Genomic DNA, 18805 nt, shown 5'->3' with positions numbered 1-18805 from the left:
CCGGGGGGGGGGGGGGGGGGAGATATTCTCTCCCCTACACACCGTTTTCCCCTCGGTCCTCACCGTTTTCCCTTCACTCCTCACCGATTTCCTTCACTCCTCACCGATTCCCAACACATCGACCACCCAGATGAAGATGACCGTCTAGCTGTGTGCCAGGTCTCCTCTCAGTACCCTCTCCCCGCCCGTCACGGGTCTCTGATGCCCGTCTATTGGGCTCGATCGGTGACGATCTGTCGGGCTACCTCTTCGCACACTGTGTGTATGCTGAGGTTAGCGATCTGGCCTAGGATGGCGCTGGAGGGAGATAACTTACGTTTATGGATGCTGATGCCGCTGAGGAGCTTGATGACGGAGATGTCCTTGCCGACGGCGCGGTAGAACCAGCCGCGGATCTCGACCGCCGTGAGCGAGTCGATGCCGAGGTCGGTCATGTTCTGGATCGGGCTGATGGACCCCTTGGGAAGCTGCATAGTCAGTTCGAGGCGAGCGAGCAACTGCTCCTCGATAGCGGCTGCGATCTCGTCTACCTCTGTCATGGCGGCGATATCGTCAGCCAATTTCTTGAGCACGTCCACCGATCCATTTTTCGCGGGCCCGTGCTCGCCCGTCTTCTGAAGCGTGTAGTGGCTGAAGCGCGCGTCCCGCTGCCAATGGAGCAGGTTGGCGCTGGTGGGATCGTACCGGCTCAGGCCGGTGGTGATGTCGTAGGGCTTCGGCGGGAGCGCGTGGTCGCTGCGACCCGCTAGGATGGCCTCGAGGAACATGTGGTGGAGGTCGCGCTCGGAGATTGGCGGATACCCTTCGCGCTCGAGGCCGGCGTACAACTCTTCCTTCTCACGCTGGAGGAAGCCGAGGCCGTAGATGACGCCGATGTTCAGAACTGAGCCGTTGCGGCCCTCGCCGCGACGGAGAGCCGCCAGCCCGTTCATGTACATGTTTGCCGCGGCGTAGTTGGACTGGCCCGGATGGCCGCCGATGGCGGCGAAGGACGACGTCATGATGAAGAAGTCGAGGTCTGTGTCGTGGAAAGCTGTGTGGAGGTTGAGAGATCCGACCGTCTTCGGGAGCATCACGCGGCGCCATGTTTCGATATCCATCTGAGCAAATACGCGATCGTCCAGGACCATGGCGCCGTTGATGACGCCGGCCACTTCGGGCATATCCTTGGATAGGCCCTCCTTGAAGGCTAGCACGCTATCGAGACTGGTCACGTCGACCTTCCGGATCTGGACCTTGGCTTCGTGGGTTCGAGCTAGGTCTACGGCCCAGTCTGTACTGCCGCTTCCGGAACGGCTGGCCATGACGATGTTTCGGGCGCCGTACTTGACGAACAGGTAGCACAGGCTCTGGCCGAAGTCGCGCGTCATGCCGATCATGACATAGGTCCGGTCCGGGCGGAAGAGATTTTCGTTCGCAATGTGCTTTACCATGGCCGTGACGCTACGATCAGCTCTCCAGTCGATGATCTGGAATGGTGACCAGACCGGGTTGGTGCTCGCCTGCAGCTGCGGAAGGGAAACAACGCTACTGTCTCTGGGGGAGACATTGCTCGATTCGCTCTGATTCGCAGCCCTGAGAACGACATCGTTCCAGACTTCGTCAACTTCGGGCAGGTCTGGTGAGAAAAAGGCGGTTGTATCAGTGGCGCCTCCGAACAGCACAGCGCGGGAGTAGTACGAGCAGTTAGCTGGGACCATGTCATCGATGTGCTCGGATAAGTCAGCATGCGCATCCCCTAGGATATTGAAAACGAGCGCGCCTGCTAGCGGGAAGATATCCTTGACCTGCTGATCTGAGGCGCGTGGGTGCAGATACCGCTGAGCAGTGTTCGGGTTGGTCGAGTACGAGATGAAGCTCAGGCCGACTTCTGACAAGCATCTATCAAGATCGGGGTCTGATCCGATCATGACCACGCGTTTGTTGCGAGCCATCAACTTGATAGTGGCGGCTATCACATATCTCTGAGCATGATGGATAAGAGGTATTCTGGATCTGCTACCCAACGGGAGGCTGGACAGGTGTCGTGTGGAAATCCAGACGAATGAACCGTTGCTCTTTGAGAGCCCGATCACGGGCTCGTCGGTAGTTATGTCGTGGCCGACGCATAGGTAGGCTGAGGCGTCGCCGCCGAATTTGAGGCTGTCGACCGAGCTATAGTCCACCCGGACCTTGTGCTGTAGAGCCTCCGGTACGCTTTCGTGGTCGTTGATGGCCACATACGACATGCCGGTCGGACTTTGCTGCTGCACAACTTTGACGGTCTCCTTGAGGGTATTGACTTGCTCTCCTACAAATCTCCGCAGCGCGTTCAATCGGTCGATTCCCTGCTTCAGGGGCAGGACACGGGGAACGAGCATTCGTCCGTTTTCCACGTGAATCTCCTTTTCGTCGGACCACAGATTCTCCGCGTCAACTTCAGCAGTGCCCAGGAGCCGGATAAAGGCATCGGAAATGACCCTCGCGTCCTCGATGGTGTCCAGATCTAGTACCTGTAGCGTAAAACGGGGAACTTCGGCCTGGACCGTTCTCGTGAACCCGAAGGTTGCTGCGTGGAATGGCGACGTGGTCCTCGAGTTCAACGTGAGCCAGAGAACTTTCATCTCGGGTCGTAGTAGCTCGCGTAGATTATCCAGGTCCTGAGCGGTCAGGTTTGCCATTATCGACCCGTCCAGATCCTGCAAGATGATGGCGGCGGTGCAGCTGCCGAGAACCTCTGCGCTGATGGTTTCTAGGGAGTCCTGAACAGAGATCTGGCCGCACAGATGCGCAAGACGTCCATGCAACTCGTCGACTACCTTGCTGTTCCACGCCGTTCCACCCAGGATGAGCAAATGGTCTGTGATGGTGCCACTGGCAATTACAGACGGCTGCTTGACGAGCTGGAGGACGGGATTTCCCAGCTGTCTCACCATGACGGTATACCCAGGATAGTAGGACTGGTTGGAGTTCCTGGCCAGCTCAATGAATTCATAAGCATCGAGCAGGTCAGGCCACTCAGGGGGCGTCATCGAGCCCATCGCTGTGTCCTGGCCGGTTTCGAGGAGTTGAGACCTCAGGGATATCTTGGAGAGGTTCACCAGCACTAGGTAACCGCCTGATCTCATAATGGACCGGATATTCTTCAGTATATTCAGCTCCTCATTGGCCTCGAGCTGTGATACCGAGACCAAGACGAGGTCGTACGGGCTGTCTGACTTAAGCTGGCCGGCCAGGTCCTTCGTGAGATCCAGAGGTGAAGAGACAATTTTCTTCGCTGCCGATTCCGCAATCTTGGCGCCCTTGGTAGGGTCTCGTGCTGTTTCCGTGCCGATCACGAATCTGAAGAAGGATGGTCCCACGGCAGACAGGACGTTCGAAACGAGGTCGCCTTCTGGCTCCGCCAAGCTCAGTATGTTCATTCGGGGGAAGCGATGAACGATTTGCTTCACAATTCGGCTGACGTGTTTGTTGAACCGGGTTAGGCAATCCGTCCCCTGGACGAGGCGCGGGATAATGTCAGCCAGTTCTCCCTGGCCGTCCGCCATGTCACGGAGCAGGGCCAGCCATTCGTGGTATTCGGAGTCCTCAATGAATTTTTCGATCGTCTCCTCGGTGTCGAGCGGCCACGAATCCGGGCCCACCGTGCGCAACACGTCTGGGAAAGTCGAGGCAAGCTTGTCGCAGAGACTCTCGAGGTCGGGACGGGACAATTCGGCCTTGGGGTTAGTTTTGGCGAGGCATATGGCAACTCGCGCGCAGGCCTCCACCAGGGTTGGGTCCGGAGCAGCATCTCTTGCGGTATCGTCTGCCACAATCTCGTCCGTCGGGTCCAGATCCATGACGGTGTGAAGGTACAATTCGAGGTCGTCCTTGGGCTGAATGTGGGCGATAGCCTGGACACATAGACCGTCGACTTGAATCTCCATCTCATTGTTGTCGTTGAAAATGCCGATTTCAACGGTGAACCTGGCTTTCGAGTCGTAGGTCGATTCGTCAATTCTTGTCAGATGCGTGTCCACTGTCAGGGTATCATCCCGCCTATCGTGCGTTGCGAGATTGAACCGAACGAGATCGATGCTCGTGGGGAGGAAAGATGTCCACAGAGACTTGTCACCGGGGGATGAATATGTCAGGAACGCAGATTGGAAGCAACTGTCAAGGGTTGCCGGACTTATATCGAGTGATGTCGTGTCCTCGGCGTGCACGCGATCAACCGCCGCAGTGCAGTAGTTATATCGTCGCCGGATTGTCTTGATCCCTTTGAATGGTCCGCCATACACTAGACTGGTCTGGTCCATCATATCGTAGAATGACTCTGGGTTCACCTGGAAACCCGAATCCTCCGCCGAAGGCAATCTCGATGGCAAGATGTCCGAACTAGGCTCTCCTAGATAGATCTTCATAGCGCCGGTCATGTTCAGTCTCATATCTGTCGTACCATTGGCGGGACACGACGTCAGGCTGAAAGTCGCTTCTAGGACGGAACCGGCACGGCGCCCCGTCTTGGGCGGGTCGACGACAAGCGAAAACAAGACCTCTATTCCCGTGGAATCGTTGTCGATGCTGATGCCGGTAAAGATCTGCATGTCCCGCAACTCGACCATGGATGCCGGCCTGCCTTTGAGGAAAGCTCGCGCCGCATCGAGCGCCATGATACAATAAGCGGAAGCGGGCAAAAGAGCCTGGCCCTGGAAGGCATGGCCGCTAGCCCAAGGAAGCCTCTCGCCCCTGAGCAAATTTCGCCATCTCCATTCTTTGTCATTGTCGTCTCTGGTTCGGACGCCGAGGAGCTCATGGGGGGTAGAATCCTTGAAGTGGTATTGTCGCGAAACTCGAGACTCCCGGTAATGAATCTGGCTGTGGTCCCAAGAGTACGTGGGAAGATTAGCTAGGCGGGTATTGAGAACACTGGGGTCTGGGGAGTGCTCGAAATACGGAGCCAGGTCAAAGGTGTGCGGCCCAAACTGAGACCAGAATTGCCCGATGAAGTCTGAGAATGCTTCGGTGTCGTCTTTACCCCGGGACAGTGTGCCCATGTAGGGGACGTCGTGTCCGAGGCTCTTACAGATCTGCGAGAAGGGTCCCTTGAAGGTTGCATGCGGTCCGATTTCCAAGGCTCCGTCGAAGGGGCCGTGCTCCGAAAGCGCGGCGGAGACGGCGTCGGAGAATCGAACCATTCTTAGCATGTTGTCTCGCCAATACTCAGCCTTGAGATCCTCAGCCTCGCTGATAGTACGACCGTAGACGCTGGATACCCAGACTGTGCCGTTTCCGGCGAAGTCTGGCTCGATATCGCTCTGGTTGAGGACCTCGACATATTTGACCGCAGGTTCTGCCATGTACGGCGAGTGATATGCCGCGTCGACACGGAGCATTCGCGAGAATTTCCCTTCTTTAGTTAACTGGTCGTGAGCTGCGTTGATCGCCTCCAAGTCGCCTGAAAGAGTGACGCTAGACGGAGCATTGCTAGCCGCTAGGTGGACTTTGTCGATGAATTCCTGCCGGGAGCAAAACTGAAGCGCCTCTGCTTCTGTAAGCCCAGCGGCAAGCATTCCGCCCTTTCGGCCTCCAGAGTTCGCTGCGAGACCCGTCCAGTAACCTCGGTGGTATGCGATCGTGATCGCCTCTCTCGCGTTGATCTTCCCAGCTGCATATGCAGCGGCAATCTCTCCGGAAGAATGTCCAACAACGGTGTGAAAACCTATTCCGAGGCTTCTGATAAGATCAACCAGCGCCACCTGGACTGCGGTGGATAAAGGCTGGGACACCGAGGCGATGTTCACCTTAGAGTCTGCCGCGTCGGCCAAGATTTGCTGTTGCAGGGACCAGCTGGGGGGATCAGGGAGAGACTTCAGGACTACGTCGAGATTTCGGATCAGGTTCCGGTACACGTCGTTCGTCAAGAATAGCGCTCTAGACATGGTTGCCCATTGCGCACCTTGACCAGTGAAAATTCCGAGGATCTTCAGGCCCTCTTTTACGGTTTTCGATTGAGACTTGAGATCTTTGCCGTCAGGTGTTGCGAGAACTTTGTTGAAGGAATTGATGGCCTCGATTCGAGAAGTCGTAGGTATGGCAAACCGGTACGGATGAGCAGTGCGGAACTTATACAGAGCCCAAGACAACTGCCCAACCGTCACTCCTGGGTTCTCCTGGAGGAAATCCCTATAAGCTTGGACCATATCCCGGAGTGACTTTGGTGATCCGGCAGAGATGAGCAGCGGAACCGCGCAGGACGCTTGCCCTGCTAGCTTAGACGGGAGGGGCAACGCGTGCAAAGCACCGGAATATCCGTGGATTTCCGGCTCGTAGGACTCGACAATGACATGGGCGTTGGCGCCTCCGAAACCGAAGGAATTGACACTCGCTCGCTTTGGCTGGCCGGCAGGGGGCTTCGGCCACGGGACCAGAGTGGTCGGAACCTCTAGATTGCTGCAGAAGGGCTCGACGGCGGGGTTGAGCTTTTTGAGGTGAAGGTTGGGAGGAATGAGGTTGTGCTTCATGGACTGGATCACCTTCAACAACCCGGCTAAGCCAGCCGCACCTTCGGTATGGCCAAGGACGGTCTTGATGGAGCCGACAAGGATACGTTTCTGTGAACCGTCTGCGTTCTTGTATAGACTCTCGTCGTTTCCGAAGAAGGACTTGTGAATTGCCTGGGCCTCGCGGGGGTCACCTGCAGGGGTGCCGGTACCGTGAGCCTCAAAATACTGACAGTGGTGCTCCGGCAAGGTCGAAACTAGGCCGGACTTCCTGTAAGTGTCCACGATGAGCATACTCTGGGCGCTAGGGTTGGGCATCGTGATTCCTTGAGTCCGTCCGTCCGAGTTCACACCGGTCTCGCGAAGAATACACTCGATGCGATCGCCGTCCTGAAGGGCCTTGGAAAGGGGTTTTATGAAGAGAGCTGCGATTCCTTCCCCGCGGGCGTAGCCATCGGCCGAGGCATCCCACATCTGGCTCCGCCCGGACGGGCTCAGCATGTGCAGGCTGGACTCGACAATGAACTGCTCTGGCGTAATCATCAGATTCACTCCGGTCACACAAGCCAAAGAGCTTTCGCCCGCACGGAGACTCGTGACGGCCTGATGAAGGGCAACAAGACTGGAGCTGCAGGCCGTGTCGATGGTCATGGACGGGCCCTGGAAGTTGAAGAAGTACGAGACGCGGTTGGAGATGATGGAGCGCGCGTTTCCGGTGGCGTAGTACTGGCTCGTTGAGAGCTCGTCGCGCTGCGAGAGGGTGTCGTAGTCGGCAGTCATGACGCCTGCGAAGACAGCGGTATCGCTCCCGCTGACGTCGGAGAGCTTATACCCGGCGGACTCCATGGCCTCGTAGACGACCTCGAGCAGCAGCCTCTGCTGAGGGTCGATGGCCTCTGCCTCCTTGGGTGTGATGTGAAACATGCGGGCGTCGAAGACCCGGTGGTCCTGGTCTAGCCAATAGGCCTTGATCGAATTAGTCGTCCCATGGTACTCGCCATCCTTGTGGTAGAAGGCGGCAGCGTTAAATCTCTCGGGTGGAACCTCCCGCGAGAGGTCAGGGGCCTCGCGGAGGACCTTCCATAGCTTGCTCGGCGAGGTGGCGTCTCCCGCAAAGCGACAGCCGCTGCCTACAACCGCGATGGGCTCATTCTCCGGGACCGGATAGGGGGCCATCGTAGGTTGTGTAATATTATTTCCTTCTTCCCCTAAGGCTCTTGTATTTGCCTCACTAGGTGGAAAGGTGGGTGAAGTGTGGCTCTTGCCGAGATTGACCAAGCAGGTCAGGGGTATCAAGACAGAAATAACAAATAGAGAGACAGTCTGCCTGCTGTCGTCTCCCGGGCTACAAAGGGGGTTAGCTTGAACCTGATGTAAAGAGCACGACTCGCTGCTGCTTCAAAGGGTAGTAAAAGAAGATGCTGGGGAGAGGGTAAGCGGCTACTGCGTTTAGACGACGCGTATAGCCTTTGGTGAAGTCAGGGGGGGGAAGGGGAGAGGAAGGGGAGAGGAGGGAGCAGGGGGGAGGGGGAGGGGGGATGAAGTATGGTAGATAACTTACTGGTAATTTTGGTATCAAGGGGGTATCAGAATGGCACTTGCAAAGGAGCTTCGGGAGAGAGATCCCAGAATTAGGAAAGTTGTGCCGTGATAAGGACTCCGGTTGTAGGTAGAGAGTAGACTGGTTAGGTCTGGTGGTGGTGTGGTGTCTGACGAGTGAAAATAAGTAATGGAAGAAGTTGAGATTCCAGGAGAAAACCACGAATTTATAGTTCCCTAGAGAGGGTGAAGCCGTAACGAAATGGAGCGGAGCGAGATATCAAGTAAATGGTTGTCGTGGAGATGGGCCGTTTCCTAAGGTGAATAGTTAGATTCTGGGGCGCAAACCAACCAACTATAGGACGAAATCACCGGTTTAGATACCCCGTATCTTGCCTCCAAATATTCACCAATACTGGGTGGCAAGATGTTAGACCTCAATACAATCTGCCCGTGTCATGTGCCTCGAGGAAACAGCAAGTCGTACCCCAAACCCGCCTGGATGGCGGATATTCTCTGCCCACTGTGTCTATGTCGGACAAGAGGCAGATAACGACGCACCTTGGATCCTCGATGGACTAGATGCTATTTCTTTTGGAATTTCCACTATCATTCTTATCTTCGTATAGGTTCCCTCCCGTCGATAGTGTAAGGAGTGCCACCTTACCGTAGTACTTCGGAGGCTCTGCTCAGCTGTGATACCAAGGTCGGAGGTCACATGTCAGTCTCTGGTCTGTCTGTGGTGATAGTGCTCCTGTGCTGCTGTCAGAATTTCGTAGGTAGTGGGACAATTGTTGAGCCTTTTGTGGTTTTCTCTCTCGACATAGAAGAAAACTCTTTGTGAGAGGTCCTTTCAACACTGCCTTTCCGAGCGCTCACTTGCCTTGTTTGGTATCTGCTGAGATCGACCTAATGCCATCAACCTGTTTTCTAACTAGTCTCTTCTCTGGACGGACAGTGGTATTGTATAGACTGGGCACTTTAATTTAGCCGATTTGGTAGTTCTGGAAGAGAAGTTCCCTTATTATATGGAACCAGCGTATTCTAATGGGGCGCTGGCATAGCTGCCAGGCCCCCGGGCTTGTGGCCTTGTATTTCGAGCTATCCTTTTCTGCAGACCACGCAACAAGACCTTCCCATCACGCAGAACTCCCAGGCGCAGCTAACCCTTGCGTTGGTCCTATGTGTAAGGCTGAGCTGGACAGGTTGACCATACATAGGTAGGTAGATCTATGCTAATATCCTACGGCCAAACATGTCACTGCTCCACAATTGACGAACTAATCACCTAAACCACTATCAGCAGTTGCTACAGATATATCCAGGATCGCCCTAGATATATCATCACCGCCAACTGACCAAGGGGGCGGGGCCTACGGTTTGGGGATGGCTATGCGGGTTAGAGCCGGCACAAGACTAAGGCCTACTGCGAGAACCAAACTTGACATCAGGAATGGAGTCTTGCCGACAAGGACCCCATGTTCGTGGAACCCACGCCTGTGTAGGATATGTTTGCTGGTTGTTAGCACTACCGGCTTTGTCGAGCTTGGAATGTAAATGGCATCAAAGGCCCGACGCAGGGGGTGTATGAATTCAACCGCAATCTCCCAGCTATATGAGCCAATGACAGATCTCTCACACAAGCTTGACTATGCAAACATTATTCTATATCCTTATCAGTTGGGATCTCTGTTGTTACTGACATGGGGGGATTCCCTGTGTCCAGTGTGCCGAAGTCAGGCATCGCACCTACGCCCGTCGAGCGTGAGCTCGATGACTTTGTCGCAATTGCGAGTAGTTGGTAGGCACTGTGTGCAACCGCTCCCCTGGGTTGCCCCCCCTAATGGAATAGTAGGGTAGGCATTTGAAGAAAAATACATGGGTGAATATGCCTCCAAATTATTGTTTCTTACACGGTGAAGAGTAAGAAGTGCTATCGGGGCCTCTTACTCTGCGCAGTTACTTGATGAATAGGTATTACTGTCTAGATTAACACTTACCGGGTGTATGGTTCGAAACATATTATCTCCAGGAGGCCAGGGGGGCCTTGGCGGGGAAATGAGTTGAAAATGAAAATGCAGCAAGTTAGATGATTGTGCCCAACCTCAAGTATGCACCTGTAGTCATGCCTCATCCAGGTAAGGCAACTGCCAGGCTTGGAGTACAGCCGACTTGGCATCCTGGTTTGTAGCGATGTGTCTTCATCGTCACTTAAGAGATTGTAAGTGCATATTCTGCTCGCTCTTCCACCGAACAAGTCGGTAGGGACATCTCGATGCTACCTTCTAACTCTGTCGGAAAAGGGGGCCCAACTTACACTAGTCTATGACGGAAAGCCCTCGAGTCTAGAAGCCCCGCCTGTGGCATGGGAGAAGGATAGGAGTGTAACCTGTTTGTTCTGGTTCTACGGATCAGGAATAGTTGGGCACCTTGTTCAGGGTCAAAGAGAGGCAGTGTTTAGAGGCAGGCTTTGTTGGTCCGGGCTGCCATTCTGGGGAAGCGGGACGGGGAAAAGGGGTTGGTTGCTAACGAACTAAATGAGCTACGATCAAGCTGTTATACCTGTTTAGCGGCAGATAGCTTAGCTCTACGTGTGGCCGCCGGCGTAGAGACGGCTCGACGTCTGGTATATGTGTAAATACTGCGTATTATGCTTCTACTTCTCCCTTCGTGACGTTGGTTTTGGGCCCGCCATGTCTCAGATTGGCGACGGAGCCAGACGCCACCACCAACCGATCGACGGTGCATGCCAAACAGTGGTGAGGACAACAATAAGTAGGTGGCGGTTGTCGTCGAATCAGAGAGGGTCGCGACGCGGAGTCAGATCACACCTTACGACCTCAGCCTGCCATCTCGGAGAAGGGGTTTTCGGTGTCTGCGCAACGCCCACGCCGCCTAGTCTGCCTCTAGATCAACGAATAGGAGAATAAGCGAGGATAATAGCGGCGGGGAGCTCATCTAACAGGGTCCCGTCAGTTCAACAGTGTCTCTCCTTCATTCCTTTTTAGCTCTTTCATCGCTGTGCTTGTCTCGAACGCGGGGACTGGATGAATGAATCGATAGGTATGCTATAGGAGGGGAATGCAGTATGTTTAATATCCCACGTGTAAAAAATCCCGATACTTGAAATCCCTGACCTAGTCTGGTTTGGCCCCCCGCCTCGCCCCTTTCCGAGGAACTCCGGATCGCATGAGCCGCTAGATATACAACATATACATTAAAAAAAAGCAAATACCGCGAGGTTTACCCCTGAGGCGGCGCCTCCCACAGGACGTTCCTTGCATTTCCTTCCCTTCCCTCTCCTTCCCACACTCAGGCACGCAGATTATTTCTCTTCCTCTTCTTCACGAACCTCGCGCTTCCGCTCCGTCGCCGCAAATAGTCCTTTCGCTAACCAGCGGGCTCCGCCAGACTTTAAGCCAGAGTCCGAAAATTCCTGCCCTGCTCCGCCCGCGAGACGAACGCGCTTACTGGTCGCCGGTGCCGAAGACCTCGAGGTGGACGCGGTCCTCGGCGACGCCGGCGCGGACCAGCCAGGCCTCGACGTCCTTCATGAAGGCGTACGGCCCGCAGACGTAGTACTCGGCGCGCGCGTCGCCCAGGAACAGCGCCGCCTCGCGGTCCACCTTGGCCAGGTCGATGCGCCCCGCGACGTCGTACTCGGCGCCCTGCGCGTCGCCCGCCGCCGGCTCCGTCACGAACAGCGTCGTGTTCAGCAGCGTGCCCTGCGCCGCCGCCTCCCGCACGCGGCCCGCGAACGCGCGCGCCGCCGCCGTGTGCGCCCCGTGGATCCACGAGATGCGACGCTTCGGGCCGCCCGCCGCGGCCGCCGCGGTCGCGCTGTTGACGATCGAGATCATGGGCGTCAGGCCGACGCCCGCGGAGATGAGCACGACGGGCTGCTCGGCGTCGGCGTTGGGGTCGATGAAGAACTCGCCGGCGGGCGCCGAGAGCTCGAGCGTGTCGCCGACGTGGTAGTCGGCGTGCAGGATGTTGGAGATGAGGCCGGGCAGGCCGGCGCCGGCGCCGTCCTCGCGCTTGACGCTGATGCGGTAGTAGTCCGGGCGCGGCGCCTCGCTGAGGCTGTACTGCCGCGGCTGCATGTGCCCGAGCTGCGGCACGAACAGCTGGATGCTGACGTACTGCCCCGGCAGGAAGGCCGGCAGCGCCGCCCCGTCCTCCGGCTCCAGGTAGAAGCTCGTGATCGCCGCCGTCTCCGGCTCCTTGCGCGCGATGCGGAAGCGCCGCCACCCCGGCCAGTCCCCGTGCGCCGCGTACAGCTGCCGCTCCCGGCCGATGAAGATGTAGGCCAGCGCGGCGTACGCGGCGGTCCAGGCCTCGGCGATGTCGGGCGTGCAGGCGTCGCCGAGCACGGTGGCGACGGCCTCGATGAGGTGCTTGCCGACGATCTGGTACTGGTCCGGCTGCACGTTGAGGCTCTCGTGCTTGTGGGCGATGCGCTCGACGAGGTGGCCGAGCTTGCCGAGGTCGTCGACGTAGGTCGCGTAGGCGAGGACGGCGGCGGCCAGCGCGCGGGGCTGGTCTCCGCTCGCCTGGTTCGACAGGCTGAAGATGTTCTTGAGCTCCGGGTGCGCTCCGATCATGTTCTTGTAGAACAGCGACGTTATCGTCACGCCGTGCTCCTTGAGCACCGGCGCCGTCGCCTTGACGATGGCGATGTGCTCGGGCGAGATGGGTGCGGCGATGGCCATGGTGAGGGTGATAGTAGCGGTAGTGGGGACGGGAGTATTATGAAGCTGGGTATCAATAGGTATAGGAGAGATATAAGAGATAGCTACGACGCGGGGATATATGTAGCAAGATAGGGTGGACGACAACGGTCTTCTTTTATATCTTCGATCCTATAAGTATCTCCGAGGGACTGCCACTCTCCTTCTTCCTGTGGGTAGTATCGAGTAGGTAATGGCGGATAGTGAATAGCGGATAGTGAATGATTCTCGAGTTTGATCCGATATGAGCTTCTAATCTCTCTCTCCCTTTCCCTTCCTCACCAGCTGTGACGACACCGAACCTTTAAATACTCGCATCCATCTCCCCGCCCTCGCGCGACCACAGTCGGCCGATGGTGGCAGCAGAACCAAAAGAGAGGAATCCATTATCCCCCCATGCCCGACGCTGCATCAGTTCATCGTACCACAAAAGTCTGGAGGGTGCCGAGTCCAAAGTTTGCGGCTGAGCCGTGGCCAGCGAGAAAAAACACAACGTCAACAGGCCTATGCTTCTCCCTGGAACGAGCCCACCGCCCTCCGACCATTTTCGTGAATCTGCCATCTCCGCGGCGTTGGCATGGCCCATCACGACCACACCCGGCACCTCGATAAGCGCATATGCCCGCACCCGCCGATGAACTCGCGGTTGTTATACCTATGTACTTAGAACAGTTAGGCAATTGACAATGCACGTGCCACCGTATAAGGTGGGTGTGCTAAGACAGCTAATCCCACCGTCTGTGTCTACCATCGTCTATACCGCCTGTCATTATTTATTCCTGCCCGTTCGGGGACCGGCGTAGGTTTTAAATATGTCAGCGAGGTTTCTATAGCAGGCATGCTCCCTCCACTGTTCCCATATCCTGGACCAGCTTGCCACGTGGATAAGTCGTCGAGACCTGGGCGACCCTTGTTTTGTGTAACTGCATAAACCGCCTACGTGGGACTTTGCTATCATTATCAGGCCGGCTTGTAAGTCCCATCGGCGTTTCTTCGATCCTCGATGGCGCCCAGGCAGATCGTTCTGGAAAAATCCCTAGTTGGGAAAATCCTCCGTCAAGTTTGCTTGCAATATTAATGAAGATTTACAACTTCAAAACCTACTTGCTCTCCCCCTTGCGGTATGCAATACGGCACAACAAGGGATCGTCGTCTTCCCGCATCCCCATCTCCCCGCCACCCACTTGAAGGGTAGGGTAGGTATACCTAACATACAAGAAGCAATCTAGATCCGAGCTTCCCATCACATGGCATGGGCAAAGTCGCAAAACCGTATGCCTGGGTGGCGCCGAGAAATATCGCTCATGTGTGTGCGTAGGCGATTAGGCTAGAGGGCAAACCCCAAGGTGGGTTAGCTGTTACTCTGTCTCCCCATTCCTCTGCTCTTTCGCCATTAGTTGTGAGATCGTTGCCCAACCACACCCTCCTTTCGACTGCGCTAGACTAGAAGCGAAAGGGGGAATTGGGCGAGATTCCCGCCTCTCAAGAACATCCCATTACTCATCTATCCCGAGGTGCGGTAAGCTCGGGCTCCGAGAAGCCCACACCCCCCTCCAGCTCGTTGCCGGTCTGACACGATGTTATTTTACGTAATGAGGGCAGCCTCTAGTCTATTCTGAGTCCGAGTCTGTGGCGACTAGGGGTTGCCCAGCGAGAGGTCGTACGATACGAGGGTATGTTTCTTACACGTTTTTTGGGGCTCGCTGTCGGCAAGCTGGCTGGGGCTGAACGGACATGTATCCGCCGTAACCAGAAACGCGTGGAAAGTACAAGGAAAACAGCTTGGCATTGATCCGTATGAGTGACTGTCCCAAGGAGAGCTACAAGGAAATCCATCGTGAAGCAATAATTCCTAACCCGTTCCCGCAGACCCCGAGTGACTAATACAAGGAGACAAATAAAAAAGGTCACAAGCCGTGTGCTGTTTGTTTCTCCGAGGAAATGAGAATTTCCTTATGTCAGGCCCACATCTCATAATCCGTCCACCCCGCGTTCAGTCTTTCGTTCGTTCAAGTCGCCTTCCCCCCCCCCCCCCCTTTTTTCTCTCCCTTCCGTCTCAGACCGCCTTGTGCTGGGTGAACTCGCGCGGGAGCCGGTTCTCGCCCACCTCGTACGGGCGGCCGGCCTCAAGACGGGCGAGGTCGTTGACCCACTCCTCCTTGCCCTTGAAGGCGCCGTCCACCTCGGCGAGCTTGTCGGCGAGGTAGAACCAGCAGAGGGCGTTTCCGACGGTGCCGACCTCGTCGCTGACGCCGGCGCTCGCCGCCGCGCTCATGCGGTCCCAGAGCGCGTCGTCGGTGAAGAGGTCGAGCAGGTGCTGCGCGACGGCCGTGTGATCCCCTGGCTCGACGAGGAACCCGTTCTCGCCGTCCTTCACCTGGATCGGGATGCCGCCCGCCCGCGTCGCGATCACGGGGCGCCCCGCGTGCAGCGCCTCCGACACCTTGACCTCGAACCCTTCCCGCGTCGACAGCTGCAGAACTACGTGCGCCTTCGCGATCAGCGTGTTCAGCAGCTGGTCGTTCGCCTGCAGCCGCATCACGCTGATGTCGTTCGCGTACTCGGAGTACCGCGTCTCGATTTGGTCCATCACCTGGTCGTAGATGATGTTTCCGTCCGGATCGTCGATCGAGCTGTTTCCGGTGCTACAAGTTTTCGAAGACAGGGTATTAATACCGAATACAGGCCCTCGCAAAGGAAATCGAGGGAAGCTGGGCGAGAGAGGCAGCAAGGGAAAACTCACAGAACCAGTTGTGGGATATCCTCCAGCCCTAGCTCAAGAGCACGCCGGCGGAATTCGCCGTAGGCGTCTATGACTGTGGGGATGCCCTTTGCCGGATCGAACCGCGCGACTTGAATGATATATTTGGCTGGACGAGAGGTTAGCGAGATGAAGACATCGCAAAGGTAAGAAATACACTCACTGTCCGGGTACCTCAAGGGCGTCCTAGAAAATTCACGTCGTCAATTCTCCATCGTGCCATCGTTGTATTCGTCCCTCAGGGCGGAAGGGGGATGGTTCGACTTACATATTTTGTGCACTGCACTGTACATTGTAACTACTTCCGTAGTAGGCGGTGTCCCAATCATTCAACGGCTTATTCAAGCCATCGAGCCTTTTTCAGTAGCATCAGTCACAGGCTGCTCGCGACGAGACGAGACGAGACATCTCAGAGGAATCGAAAGCACTCACCAGTCTGTGGTTGCCGGCATATACGTGACCAGATCGCGGGGGACGTTGTGCGGCACGAACTTGGGCACGGGGTGGCTTACGAACGAATCGGCCTGGCGGATCTTGTCCCACAGGAAGCTCCATGCCTGCTCCTGCGGCGAGCCGCTCTCAGCAACGAGGTCGCTGCGGATCTGGATGTGCGACCGGTAAATGATGGGCCTGTTCGGCGTGACCTCCCTGATTAACGGAATGAGGCCGGGCATTTGGGGATCGTCGATCTAGTGAGAAGCATTAGCCCGTTAGTCCTAAATTCTCGGCCCGCGTAATTCTGCACGTTGGGTTACTCACCACGATGACATCGGCACCGCCTTCTTCGACGGGGCGTAATGGGCCCCCTTTAGAGAGCCAGTAGCGGTTGGCATTCTCGGTGATCCAATCCGTAATCGATAGCTGCTCGTCCTCGCTGATGCGCTCATGCGGCTGGCTGACGCCTTGGAGGATGTTGTGCATGTTCTTGGTGATACGGAATACGCCCGGGCGTGGCTTCGGCACTATATAGGCAAGAGACACAGTATTAGTTCAATGTTCGCTTCTAGCCCAGCCGGACCCAGGTTCGAAAAAGAAAAGAAAATTCATGTTCCGACATACCGTACCACGTCAGGTTGACCCCGGCGACCCGTGCAAACCGGACGAGCGCGTGTCGCATGAGCGCCACGCCGCCGCCTTGTGGGGTCGCGCTGAAGAAGGCGATCTTGATCTTCTTAGCCTTTAGTCGGTTGGCATAGTGCATCGTGACGTCCCAGGTGGCGCTGCCGCACGTCGACTTGTAGTCGTTAAGGGTCGTAAGGCGCGCCCTAAACCCGGCGTCGCTCATGACGGCCCCACGGAAACCGACTTGGAGGATAGGGATCAGGGATGGCCCAAATACCCTGACGAGATTTCGTTAGCAAGTATATCTCAACCTTACTTTGCCCCTTTCGAAGGAGTTATGCGATTGATCGAAAGAAACAGAATCTTTCACTCACATCACGCACTTGCGGGCCATAGAGTCGGCCTGCTCGTCAACGTTCTTGTCATCCCAGAAGGATTCTTCAGACTTGTCGACGTCGATGTCGACGGGGATGACATCGACCTCGAGCCAGAGGCGGGAGTTGAGGGTAGGGCTCCGCTTGCTCAGATCGACGGGGAGTCCAGCGCCGATGAACTTGACGAAGTTGTCCTCCTCATACTTCTTCACCTGGGCGATCACGTAATCCGCGATGACATCTCGGCCCTCCTGTGAGGGGGTGCCGAGCTTCAGCTTCTCGACGCTGTAGTCGATGAGGTAGGTATGGTCGTGCGTTGCGATGGACACCAGCACGGTGTTGTCGCCGTTGCCGCTGCTGTCGGTGTCACTGTCATCGCACACCACGGCCGAGATTCCGAGGAAACGGGGCTAAGGGCGAAATTAACAAATCTGCCATTCCAAGACAAATAAGAATACCAATTTTGGGGGGGGGAAGGGGTGTTCTTGTTGAGCTTAGGTCACGGGTAAACATACCGAGAGGGCTTGGCCGTAGGGACCGTCTGCTACAGGTCAGCACTGCTTCTTATTTCTCTGCGGGGAGAGGGGAAAAGAGGCGGAAAGGCCTCAAACTTGGGGTCTATCCAGCAACTCTAGACGGCGAACCAGGGAAACGGGTGGGAAAAAGCTAGTAGAGACAATGCGATCACGCGAAAAGACAGTGGGATAACATACTACAACATCTGTTAGTCTTCGCAGATCGCAGATCGACGATAGAGGAAAGGGTGCTCGTGGGGCGGATCTGGGGGAGTGGGGATGGGAAACTGGGGACGGGGATGAAGATGGAGACGAGGATAACCTCATTTCCCCAGGACAAGTACTGACCATCTGGCGGCAGCGATGCTGAGCCGACGCTTGTGCTGCAGCGAGGATACGGAAAACGTCCGTCTCTTCCCGGAGGACATGGTGGGTTGCGCCGTGTCGGTCTGTTGTCTATCTGCGCCTAGGTGGCGGACGTAGGTAGAGGGTACGATGGGTGGTGTAAGTGCAAGTGTAAGTGTGAGCGAATATTGGACGAAAGACAGGTAGAACAACAAGTGTTTCTGAAGCTGTGTACTTGGCTGCTCGGTTGCCTGCTGGGTCTTCTTGATGATCCGAGCTCCCAGCTCAGAGCGAGAGGGAGAGCAGCAGCTAGTTTTATCTGTTGTAGGGGCTTCTGAGCGCGCCGGCGGTGAGGGCTTTCAGGGAAGTGCGGTGAGGAGGGAGTCGAATGACGGGGGCTGGACAGACAAGTCGGAAGCTGACCATGCCCTATATTCGGAGCCGAGGTACCTATAGATGGCAGTGTTGGCAGCAGGGTCATGTACCGCCCCGGGTTAGGCACAGGCGGGTTAGGGAGAGGATAATGGTCGACGACGCGAGTGCCCAACCGAAAGATGGTGGACTTAGGCTATTCTGTCATTCGATTCCCCTCGGCTGGCCGGCTCTTCCGTGCTGTCCGCCCTTTCGTGTTCTGTTATGCAGCTGATGAAGAGAGTGCGAGAGAGACACACAGCTGTCCGTGTTGGGCGCGGGCGTATTGTGGTGGAGGTATTAGTTAGGTATCGTACCGACTTTGCAGGCTTCAGGCCTGCAAGGGCCTGCCCGCGTGGGAGGGAGAGTGGGAGCGTGGGGGGCGTGGGAGGCCCCTCTCCCGTCGCCGCCGGCTGCTGTTGATGACCAAAACTCCCCTAGAACTTCAAGCAATAGGATTATTGGCGCACAATCTCCCGCGGGGCGCAGCATCACGGCGACGCATTCGATTCGACCTGCGCAGCTCTCTCGAGCCGAAAAAGCGTGTCGACCTTCCCGAGGATTCCAAAGAGGAAGACTACGGCGACGACGAAATGACGGGTTC

At 56.4% G+C, this 18805-nt stretch overlaps 4 protein-coding genes across 4 annotated transcripts; all 4 read right to left on the bottom strand.

Moving 5' to 3' along the window:
- On the bottom strand, positions 1–7640 carry GGS23DRAFT_619931 (ketoacyl-synt-domain-containing protein; the record flags this gene model as incomplete). The annotated part of the gene is made up of 2 exons (XM_051521056.1): positions 1–256; positions 317–7640. The coding sequence occupies 2 exons, from the start codon at positions 7638–7640 to the stop codon at positions 210–212; spliced, it is 7371 nt and encodes a 2456-aa protein (XP_051372831.1). The 3' UTR covers positions 1–209.
- A 3406-nt stretch (positions 7641–11046) lies between these two features.
- On the bottom strand, positions 11047–12933 carry GGS23DRAFT_619926 (flavohemo protein). The gene has a single exon (XM_051521055.1). The coding sequence runs from the start codon at positions 12713–12715 to the stop codon at positions 11471–11473; it is 1245 nt and encodes a 414-aa protein (XP_051372830.1). The 5' UTR covers positions 12716–12933; the 3' UTR covers positions 11047–11470.
- GGS23DRAFT_483223 (uncharacterized protein) lies at positions 12934–13411 on the bottom strand. Its single transcript, XM_051514326.1, has one exon. It carries the CDS (start codon positions 13317–13319, stop codon positions 13038–13040), a length of 282 nt encoding a protein of 93 aa, XP_051372829.1. The 5' UTR covers positions 13320–13411; the 3' UTR covers positions 12934–13037.
- Positions 13412–14789: 1378 nt separating this feature from the next.
- On the bottom strand, positions 14790–17873 carry GGS23DRAFT_595767 (glycosyltransferase family 4 protein; the record flags this gene model as incomplete). The annotated part of the gene is made up of 11 exons (XM_051518366.1): positions 14790–15378; positions 15477–15603; positions 15658–15680; positions 15763–15849; positions 15927–16183; positions 16254–16456; positions 16554–16834; positions 16931–17340; positions 17446–17471; positions 17644–17732; positions 17794–17873. 11 exons carry the CDS (start codon positions 17871–17873, stop codon positions 14790–14792), a joined length of 2172 nt encoding a protein of 723 aa, XP_051372828.1.
- Between the last annotated feature and the right edge of the window lie 932 nt (positions 17874–18805).

Source organism: Durotheca rogersii (assembly GCF_024521655.1).
Source record: "Durotheca rogersii strain YMJ 92031201 chromosome Unknown GGS23scaffold_7, whole genome shotgun sequence".
NCBI lineage: Eukaryota > Fungi > Ascomycota > Sordariomycetes > Xylariales > Xylariaceae > Durotheca > Durotheca rogersii.
This window is presented reverse-complemented; position numbering and strand designations above follow the sequence as displayed.

Excerpts from the sequence above, each read along its gene's own strand:
- GGS23DRAFT_619926 (XM_051521055.1), bottom strand. The coding sequence starts at position 12,715 with ATGGCCATCGCCGCACCCATCTCGCCCGAGCACATCGCCATCGTCAAG.
- GGS23DRAFT_483223 (XM_051514326.1), bottom strand. The coding sequence starts at position 13,319 with ATGGGCCATGCCAACGCCGCGGAGATGGCAGATTCACGAAAATGGTCG.